This window comes from Pongo pygmaeus, chromosome 5 (genome assembly GCF_028885625.2).
Source record: "Pongo pygmaeus isolate AG05252 chromosome 5, NHGRI_mPonPyg2-v2.0_pri, whole genome shotgun sequence".
NCBI classification, from domain to species: Eukaryota; Metazoa; Chordata; class Mammalia; order Primates; family Hominidae; genus Pongo; species Pongo pygmaeus.
This window is the reverse complement of record NC_072378.2, coordinates 137400827-137412061: the sequence shown is the minus strand read 5'-3', so window position 1 is coordinate 137412061 and position 11235 is coordinate 137400827. Positions and strand designations below refer to the sequence as shown.

The 11235-nt window shown below is 41.7% G+C and overlaps 1 protein-coding gene across 4 annotated transcripts in view; it reads left to right on the top strand.

Moving 5' to 3' along the window:
* Positions 1–6267: 6267 nt before the first annotated feature.
* IL20RA (interleukin 20 receptor subunit alpha) overlaps positions 6268–11235 on the top strand; it is a 45319-nt gene continuing 40351 nt past the window's right edge. Inside the window, exon 1 of one of the 4 annotated variants that reach the window (XM_054492950.2) lies at positions 6268–6573. In XM_054492950.2, coding sequence (XP_054348925.1) covers positions 6486–6573 — 88 coding nt within the window. In that variant the 5' untranslated portion in view covers positions 6268–6485. Of the gene's footprint in view, positions 6574–7012; positions 7101–11235 lie in introns of those variants that run through there. The other 3 variants (XM_054492953.2, XM_054492952.2, XM_054492955.2) reach the window with 3 other exon arrangements.

Sequence of the window (11235 nt, the reverse complement as noted above, 5' to 3'; positions counted from 1 at the left end):
TTTGAGCAAGAAAATAAAGGATGCAGCATTGGACTATAACCTAAAGTATAAAATAAATACATTTGAGTCCATATTAATTTAAATAAATGATTTAAATAAATCAATAAGTAAATAGGGAGAAGAGAAGGGACAGATCTTCCTTGCAGAAGATTTCCAAATAACATACAAAGATACTTCCTCTCTTCAGAAGGGGGAGCTTAATTTTGGCCACCACCACTGTCCCTCCCCAAGGGTAGGTTAGACTTAATGATTGTCTTCTAAAATATAGAGTAGGAAAATGTAAAACAATACCTTTACAGTAGAGAAACCTGGCAAACACTTCCTTAAGCAAGTGATGAAGGTTAACATCATTATCAATGTCATGTGATGTCATATACTCTTGATATGATATAATGAAAAAAGCACTTCACCTCTGTGATACTTTTTTAAGAAACCATTAACTTCAGTCTAATCATGAGAAAAAACATCAAACAAACCCAGACTGGGGCACATTCCATAGGACATCTGGCCAATACGCCTCAAGACTGTCAAGGTCATTTAAAAAAAAAGGAAAACGTGAGAAACTATCAGACCAAAGATTGAGAAGACATGCCGACTAAATGTAGCATGGTACTCTGGATTGGATCCTGGAACAGAAATAGAAAAACTAGAGAAATCCAGGCCAGTTGTGGTAGTTCACCTGGGGAGGCCGCAGCAGGTGGATCACTTGAGGTCAAGAGTTCAAGACCAGCCTAGCCAACATGGTGAAACCCCCCATCTCTACTAAAATACAAAAATTAGCTGAGCGTGGTGGTGGGTGCCTGTAATCCCAGCTACTTGGAAGGCTGAGGCAGGAGAATCACATGAACCCTGGAGACAGAGGCTACAGTGAGCAAGAGATGATGCCACTGCACTCCAGCCTGGGTGACAGAGTGAGTGAGACGCCATCTCAAAACAAAAAAAAAAGAAAAAGAAGAAAAAAAGCTAGAGAAATCCAAATAAAATCTAAACTTTGCTTAACAGTAATGTGCCAATGGAAATGGAAGATTCTTAGTTTTAAAAATTTACCATGGTGATGCAACTGTGTGAGGAGTGTACAGAAACTCTGTGCTACTGCCTTTGAAACTTTTCAGTATACAAGCAAAAAACTAAAAACTAAAAAGCTCCTTTTGTTAAAACATGGTATTGGTGCAAAATGGACAAATAGACCAGAGAGTAGACATCTAAAAATGACCCAATACGTATATCTTCAATAGATTTTCAACAATAATGGCTAAAGCAATTTAATGTGGAATGAAAGTCTTTTTAACAAATAGTACAAAAACAGTAAGACATCTATTTGGAAAAAAAAAAAAAACTCTACTCTTTTCTCATACCATATAAAAAAATTAGCTCAATGTATTGCAGACCTAATTATAAAAGCTAAAACTACAACATTTCTAGGAAAAGCCATCTTTCTTTCAACCTTGGGATACACAAAGACTTCTTAGATGAGACACCACAATCATAAAGAAAAAAAATGAAAAACTTGACTGTATCAATATTAAAAACTTTTGCTCTTGCAGACATCATTGTAAAAATGAAAAAGCAAGCGATGAAGTGGGCAAAAATATTCGCAACACACATATCTGACAAAGAACTTGTACCCAGAATACATAAAGGACACCCACAACTCAATAATGAAACAACCCAAATGTCTGTCAACCGGAGAATGGGCAATCAAATGGAGTATATTCAAATAATGAGACGTCAGGGAAACATGAATATTTTCACGTTTCTGGATGGTTTGTCTTTCTGAGCAAAGGAAATTGGCATGCCATAGACCGTCTCCTCTTCCACAGAATCATTTGCTCCTCACATTGCAAGGGTGTTAGACCTGGAGCCATCTGGTCTCATTCAGAGAGTAATAAAATTTATCTCCCCACCATAACCAAATGTTTATATTCCAGGGTAGGTACTTTCCCCTTTGCCTTCCTGAGAGAATTAACTTACTTTCCAAGAAATGTGTTGACATTAGGGAGCTAGGGTTTTTCTTCCTCTCTCAGAAGAAGACAGTGGCAACTAAGTGGTGTGTAACCTATATAAACTCAATATTAGATTGTCTTTTTATTTTGTTTTTAATTTGTTTGAAGCAATTCATTACATATGCTGAATATTAGGATTTGGCAATTATATTCATGCTGTTTTACAGTTCAGACCTCAAAAACCAGTAAGATATCTATATGAAAAAAAATTAATCTTTACTCCTTCCTCATATACAAAAATTACCTCAATGTATTGTAGACCTAATTATAAAAGCTAAATCATAACATTTTCTCAAGTGTAAGAGGCATATAAGGAAATTATTAAAAGCACAAACTTTGAAAATAGATGAACCAGCATTCAGTTTCCAGTTTCTGTTGCTTATTAAAGGAATGACCTGTCCAAGTCTGTCTCCTTGTTTTGAAACTTGGGGTAATGTGACTAACTCTTAGAATTGTTGTAAGGATTGAAGTAGGTAGTTAGGAAATTTAAATTTCTTAGGTAGGATCTGACTCAAAGAAAGAATTCAGTAACTTCATATTATTAGTATGTATTATCCTTGGAAACTATTTAGGAATTAAACTAGGATAGAAAAAAATTATTTTTTGTCTGTGGTATTAGTGTTTGGGGTGGGAGGTAAGGAGTAGTGGTTTATGGCCTTTTTCATCAGGAAGCGTGGAAATCCTATAAATCAGGCTCCACAAAATTAAGATCTCAATGTGGTAAATCATGGCAAGAGGAGTTGCAAAGTCGAGAAGTAGAAGAAAACCTCAATTCGAAAACATCATTTCACAAGTCTCTGAAGAACACACTGAAGATTATATTGCCTGGGAAGGCTTAGATGGGGAGGAACCAAGACTGCTGCTTCCCAAAGTTAACAGAGAGGGGGTAAGAGGTTAGATTTAAAGGTACTAAGGAAACTCACTAAGGTGAGTTCTTGGTCACAGATGCAAACAAAAGAAAAACTGACTCCACTCTTTATTTCAATGCATGGGAAACATCAACTGAATACATGGCAAGTTCTCAGGTCACACTCATCCTGTAGAACCCTAGGCATTCTGAGGACAGAGTGGTGAGTTTGTGAACATGTAAAAGACAAGCCTTAGAGGTAAAATTTTGACTGCCTTCTGACAAGTACCAAGGGGAACTTGAAGAGGAAAGGAGAGAAGGGACGAGAGGCATGCAGAAAACTGTTGGTTCTCAGAAAAGTGACAGCCCACTCATGGGGGAAGAAATTCCAAGTCTCAGTTACCCCATCCCCTACCCCGTTCCCACTTCTCAGCTGGAGGAAAAACTTGGTGAAATAATGAAATGTCATTGTTCAAGTTCAGAAGGCTTAGGAGATAAGGGAAGGCTTTGTATAGGTCTGCTTTAGCCTCTTGAAGGACCTGAACGATTCATATTTGAACAGAAATGCATACAAAAGTTTAGATATCCAAAAATGATTGGCCCCAAACACTTTTGTAGCAAATATTTAGCTTATTTAACCCACAAGACTTAAGATGATAATGATGAAAGTAAACTAATACAATTTATAATTAAAAAGTAAGAGCAACAGCAACTCGAGATAATATTGATAATGTACTGATCACACAGTCCTTCCTAAAATGTTCTGGGATTATAATGGAATCAATAAGAGTTCACTTGGGAAAACAGAAACCACACTAGTTATTTCAACAGAAAGAATTTGCTGTAAGGAATTGGTTAAACAGATGTTGGAGTACTAAAAAAGTAAAGCAGGGATACTGAGATTGAAAGAGACAGAGTGACTACTAGAAGCAACTACCACCGTCAGGGTTAAAGGAACACAGGGCAGACGTGCGGTTTAGATCCCAGAAGCAAAGCCTCCATGAAACTGGGACTCAGACCTCTGAGAATGGGGCATAGCCTACTCAGTGCTGGTATTTCTCAGGAGATGCAGTGAAGCTGATTCTGGGAGTACAGGAAGAAGCTGGGAACTAGAAACAATTGCTCCTGGAACTAGCTGTCCATGCCAGGGTAAAGAGGCACTGTGGGGCCTTAGTGACAAGAACAGCAAATAAATAGGAAGCAAGTCCCTTCTTTCCTCGTCCAGCTTTCAGGATTCCTTCAGGGCCCCTTTTGGTGAAAAGGAAAAGAACCAGCTAACAAACAAGAAAAGTGGTTTGAAGAGGCCTCATGTCAGCACCACAAAGCTAACATCCCAGCCTAAGGGGCCCTCTGATCCAGATTCCTCCTCTGTTTCTAAGTCTTTCAGGGTGGAAAAAGTAGCATACTTAGGCAACTCAGAAAATCCTGCCCCATCCTCTATCTCCTTACTCCCTCCTCACCAAAAAAGATCTTTTTTTAATACTGAAGACACCCTTTAAAAAAAGAAAAGAAAAGAAAAGAAAACATTAGTTGCTCTAATTTGAGTGTCGTTTCCCTTTATTGGAGCATTTGAAAACAGGCATTTAAGGGCAAAAGAGATGGAACACACCTGAGGTAAATCGTTTATCTATCTTCAGGCTGTGCCCAAACTTTAGAACCACCTAGAAAGGTACAAAGCTGAGAGCCTCTCTCAGATTTTTCATATAGTATTTCAAGACTTACCTCTTAATTGCACCCTTCCCCCCTCCCATTATAAAGAGCATGGAACCTAGAACCTACCGCCTTGTGTGGAAGTCCACACACCACTGGTCACAGGCCACTCACAGGTTTGGGGGACTTCATGATGATTCCTAGACTTTCTGAGTTTCCCTTGCCTCATCTGAAAAAAGGGCCAGGACCTAATTGCGGGTTGTGAGAGTTGAATGAAATCAAATAACAACTTTTCAGTCAGGGACAGACTGCATATACAAAGGTGGTCTCATACGATTATAATAGAGCTGAAAAAATTCCTATTGTCTCTAAAGACCTTCCAGGAGGACAGGATGTGAGGTGGCATCAATGGCACTGACAATCCTGACCCTGTGCAGGCCTAGTCTAATGTGTGTGGTTGTGCCTTAGTTTATAACAAAAAAGTTTAAAAAGGAAAGAAGAAAAAAAGAAAGAAAGAAAAAGAAAAATTTAAAAATAGAAAAAGCTTATAGAAAGAATACAAAGAAAAAATATTTTCATACTGCTGCACAATGTGTTTGGTTTTAAGTTAAAGGTTATTACAAGTCAAAAAGTTTAGGTCGGGTGTCGTCGTTCACGCCTGTAATCCCAGCACTTTGGGAGGCCAAGGAGGGTAGATCACCGGAGGTCAGGAGCTCGAGACCAGCCTGGCCAACATGGCGAAACCCAGTCTCTACTAAAAATACAAACAAATTAGCCGGGCGTGGGGGCACACACATGTAATCCCAGCCACTCTGGAGGGTGAGGCAGGAGAATCATCAAAACCGGAAGGCAGAGGTTGCAGTGAGCCGAGATCGCACCACTGCACTCCAGCCTGGGCTACAGAGCAAGGCTCCGTCTCAAAAATAAATAAATAAAGTTTAAAAGATTTAAAAGTAGAAAGTAAAAAATCATAGTAAGCTAAGGTTAATTTATTATTATTGAAGAAATAATTTTTTAATAAATTTAGCATAGCCTAAGTGTAATACAGTGTTTATACAGCCTATAGTAGTACACAGTGACGTCCTAGCCCTTCACATTGACTCACCACTCACAGAATCAGCCAGAGCCACTTCCAGTCCTGCAAGCTCCATTCATGGAAAGTGTCCTATACAGGTGTACCATTTTTAAAATCTTTCATACTGTACTTTTGCTGTACCTTTTCTACGTTCAGACATGTTTAGATACACAAATATTTACCATTGTGTTACAATTGCTTGCAGTATTCAGTATGGTCACTTGCTGTACATGTTTGCAGCCTAGGAGCAAACAACAGCCTGTACCATATAGCGTAGGCGTGTAAGAGGCTATACCATATAGGTGTGTATAAGTACACTCTAAGATGTTCACACAAGAAACTCGCCTAAAACATTTCTCAGGAGGTAATCCTGTCATCTTAAATGATGCATGACTGTAAGATCTACGGCTGCGTGCCTAACTGTATATTGAGAAATAACTCTCTATTTCATCCACCTTCCAATATTGAACTTTAACTGACCATCAGACCGGCCTGAATACCAGATTCTCTTTGCAATGCACTCGCCTCGCTCATTACCAGAAGGAGGTTTTACCTGCCTAGTGACCCGGTTGGTCTGGGTATGAACCCCGAGAGGTGGAAACTCTCAGACTCTCAGGACTGACAGCCGAGTGGCTGGGGACTATAAATCCGCGAGAACTGCCCTCGCGCTGCCATCCAGCTGGGCAGCCGGAGGAGCGCGCGTGGGGGCTCCGCGAGTCGCTCGCCTTTGGTTTCTGGGGAAGCCTGGGGGACGCGGCTGCGGCGGAGGCGCCCTGGGCTTCGGGTCGCCTGGAGCGTGGCGCGCAGAGCCCCAGGCGCCGAGCGGGCGCCGCGCGGCCGCGCTTGGCCCCAGCGGGCGTGGGACTGAGCAGTCTGCTGCCCCCTGACATGTGACCCAGCCCCGCCGCCCATGCCGGCTCCCGGCCGCCCGGCCTCGCGGCCGCCGCTGCTGCCGCCGCTGCTGCTCCTGCTCCTGGCGGCGCCTTGGGGACGGGCAGGTATGTGGGTCGCGCCGCCAGGTGCGGGCCGGGGCCGGGCAGAGCGCGAGGCCGAGGTCTCCCCTCCTGCCCGCCGGCCAGGTTTCGCTTTCGGGCGGGCAGAGGAGGAGGTGCGCGGAGGCCGGCGCTTCCAGCCCGGGGGCTGCAGGGAGCCCGGGGGACACTCGCCGCCGCCTCGCGCACCCTGGCTCGGGGTCAAGTTTGCGGGACTCCGCGCTCCGCACTTTCGGTCTCGAGAATTGAGGTGGGGTGGGGGGAGTTTGGTGGGGGGGACGCTCTGCGCGGTGCCCACAGCCTATGAGTTGCGGTCGGGGACGGTAACCATGCGGGGCCCCTCGCCGGCCAGTGCCAGGCTCCCGCCACCACCGCCGCGGCCGCGCGGAGGGGCCCCTGTGGATGCCGCGTCTCGGCCGCCGGGCCCCGCAGTCCTGCAAGCCGCGTGTCGCTAGATCCGCGCTTTAAAAACCAAACTCCCCGAAAGGGTCAGCCCCGAAGGAACAGGATCCAGAAAGACGCAGCTTCTTAAAGTAAGCTCTCCCTGCCCTGGGTACGCCGTTGTTTCCTTTGCAGTTATGACCATGTACAGATAGTGCTCTTTGATTTTTCAGAAATAACAAAACTTTTAACTCGTTTACGACATAAGGTAACTGAAGAGCTCTTTCGTTTTGTTTGGTTTTTAAGTTTAAATTCTCCACCAATTGGAATCCAGTAAACCAGAATGATTCATTAACCTGATTGCTTTTTTTTTCCTGTATTTCTCGTATATGAGAAAAAGATTTTTTAAAAAAACAAAAAACAAGATATCTGGGATCCCTTTTTTAAAAAATTATTTTAAAAAACAACAACAAAGCTTCTCCAAATACTGTGCTTTGTAGACACTTGGTTCAGGCCCCGCTGTCTTTTAACCCAGAACTGAACAGTAAGAGTGAATGCAGGAAGAAAGTTGACGGTGAATCTGGAGTCCTTGGTAGTTAAAGAAAAAGTTAAATTCAATATAGTTACAACAGTAAGAAAAGTATGCACACAGATCTTGGAGAGATTTTGAACGATAGCTATTATACATAAAATATTTTATCTTCTAAATTTATCAGAAATTATAGTTATTTTGCTTTTTAATATTCCCAGGTAGGCTGAATGGGAAGAAACGACTGACGTGCAAATATTGAGCCTTCGACTAACACACAGAAATTTGTTTTTATTTTTAATCGAAGAGAGAAGCTGGGCGCTGTGGCTCACACCTGTAATCCTAACACTTTGAGAGACAGAGGCATAGGCGGGAGGATTGCTTGAGGCCAGGAGTTTCAGACCAGCCTGGGCAACATAGGGAGACCCTTGTCTATACTAAAAATTAAAAAAATAAAAATAGAAAACTAGCCAAACATGGTGGCAAACACCTGTAGTCCTAGCTACTCCGTGTGCCCAGGAGTTCCAGACTGCAGTGAGTTATGATCACACCACTGCACTCCAGTCTGAGCAAGGGTGAGACCCTGTCTTTGGGGAAAAAAACAAAAACAAAGAAAGAGAGAGAGAGAAATAAAATTGTTGGGTGCTGACATTGCCAGGTAGTAATGTTCTTGACTTCAAAATAAAATTTGCAAAACAAACAGTAAGAACTCTTTTCTGACCCAAGAGACCTTGATACTACTTTCTTAGCTCTTCTTAGGGTATTCCTGTCCTCTCCTGGGTCTTTGGGCTAAGGTCTAAGGACTGCTGGGAAGACCACCTTAGAAGATGTATGTAGTTACCTGGATACTACCTGCTCTTAATTGAAGGATTATCTACAATGTCTTCTGTACAACGTGGGCTTACTAAGGTTCTATGACTTTGCCACTCTCAGGTAGATTAATGCTTTAATGCTCTCATTTTTTGAACTTTTAAAAAATTTCGTCTCACAGCTCAGCGCCATATCAGGCTGCAAAATACCAAAACATCCAAAGAGGAAAAAAAAACCTCAACATGTCATGAACCTTGTAGGGAAATCTTGGTATTTCATTTCAGATAAAGTTGTAATGGAATTCAAAATGTCTATGCGGCTCCCTCAAGGCAGGTGCAACACGCTGTCATTCACTCTTGGACCCCTCCAGGGACAGAATTTCACAGGGATGTTTATCCTTATGGCTTATCAAACTCTGCACTGTTGGCCATTCCCATATCCTGTCCTCAGGAAAGATAAAGAACCATGATTAGCATAATATAAACAGGCATTTAAAGTCACTAAGATAGAGTGGGAGATGGTGACTTCTCAGGTCATCTGTCTCCTCTGCTCAAAGCCCTTCAGAGGCTTCTACTGTTCCTGGAATCATTCTCAGTTCTTCTACAAGATCCTGTGTGGCCAACTCCTGCCTGTCTCTCCAGCCTTATCTCACACCACCTAATTCCTGCTATCCTGGCCTTTTTCTACTTCCTGGGGCAAGCCAAAGTGTTTCCCATCTCACTCATACTGGCAGTTCCTCTGGAAGTTCCTACTGGAGATTCATACTGGCAGCCCTTCTGCTAGAATGCTGCTGTCCCACTCTATTCCCAGCTAACTCCTGCTCACACTTTGGCCTCTCACTGCCAATGTGCTTCCCTCAAGAAGGTCTTCCCTAGGGAGTTCAACAATGGAAACACATGGACACAGGGAGGGGAATATCACACGCCGGGGCCTGTCAGGGGGTGGGGGCTAGGGGAGGGATAGCGTTAGGAGAAATACCTAATGTAAATGACAGATTGATGAGTGCAACAAACCACCATGGCACATGTATACCTATGTAAGAAATCTGCATGTTCTGCACATGTATTCCAGAACTTAAAGTATATATATATATATATATATATATATATATAAACAGGGTCTTCCCTAAATCCCCAAAGAGGAAAAAAGTGCAGCTTATGATGTCTATTAACAAATAAACTTGAGTTTTGGAGCTTTATATTGCAGTCTAAATACCAAAACAACAACTATGCTTATTAGAATGACTTAATGGAGTGAGAGTATTAGTCAAAATGTCTCTTCTTTGATACAAACATGGCAGCATTCCTTATTTTGTTTCACTGAGAAGTTATTCCAGGACATACTTCACTCACACACACACACATACACAGAGACATAAATGATTCTAGTGAACCAATTAAATTTGCAGAATTATTTTCTTTTTTTAACTTTTAATTTTGAACTAATTTGGGACTTGCAGAAAAGTTTCAGAAATAGCACAAAGAATTCCCATATCCCCCTCACCTAGTTTCTCCCAATTAGAACATCTTATGTAACCATTGTACAATGTTCAGACCGGGAAATTAACACTGGTATAACACTACTCACTAAACTATAGACCTTGCTGGAGTATCACCCATTTTTCCAATAATGCCCTTTTTCTGTTTCGGGATCCAGTCCAGGATCTCCCATTACATTTAGTGGTCGTGTCCCCTTAGTCTCCTCCAACTGGTGACAGTTCCTCAGCCTTTCTTTGCTTTCATGACCTTGATACTTTTGAAGAGTCCCAGTTACCTTTTTCTTAGAATATCCCTCAGTTTGGGTTCATGTAAAGTTTCCTCAAGCTTAGAATTAGGTTATTCAATTTTGGCAGAAATGCCACATAAATTGTCACTTCAAAGGATTTGTAATATCAACATGTCTTCTTATTGGTGATGTTAACCTTGATCCCTTGGTTAAGGTGGTCTCTTCAGAGTTTCTTACTATAAAGTTATGATTTTTCAATTTGTGACTAATAAATATTTTGCAGAGAGATACTTTGAGATTATGCAAAACTCCTGCCTGTCCCCAAACTCACACCCAACTATTTTTAGTATCCATCGGTGGATTTTGACTGTAAAAACTACTATACCTAATAGTGATTTTTTATTTCACTCTTTTCTTCCACATTTATTCATTGGAATTCTATTATAAGGAAAGGTCATCTTTTTTCCCTTTTTAGGTATTTTTTCAATTGGTTAAGTATATCAGTATGGACTCATGGATGTGTCTTATTCTTTCATTTATAATTCAATACTATCCTTATCAGTTTTATTGCTCATGCTGTTCCATTTTTGGCCACCAAGAGTTCCTTCAGTTTGGCTCCTGTGTCCCTCTTCCAGACTCATCTAGTGTTTTCCCTGCCGCAGGCCTGGAATTAATGACTTCCTCGGGAAGCTCTGGTTCCTTCTATTGGAGAAAGGTGTTTAGAAACCAAGATCTGGGTGTGAGGCATGCTTATTGCTACTGGAATGTTGTTTCTAGGTGCTCTCGGTGGACGGAGCTGGGAAATATGTGTGTATAGACTAAACTAGTTATACACACACATCTGTATTTCTGTATGTATCTGTGGGTGTGTATATATATTTAAGACCGTGAGTTTGTAATGGTGCCGCCAACTTCAACCTAACAGTCAAGGTTCATTCTAGCCTTCCTCTTTCATTTACAGCCTCTTTGTCGAACAGTTAGAAACCCAGATGCTGCCAATTTCAACCTAACAGTCAAGTTTCATTCTAGCCTTCCTCTTTCATTTACAGCCTCTTTGTCGAACAGTGAGAAACCCAGATGTCATTATCTACAATAGACTTATTTGCCTGATTCTAATATAAATAGTTTCAGGATTGCTCCTATGAGCAATCTCATGCTCCTATGAGAAAAACATGTACTTACTAAATTATAGCCTTTATGTACAGTTTTCTGGTCTTAAGCTT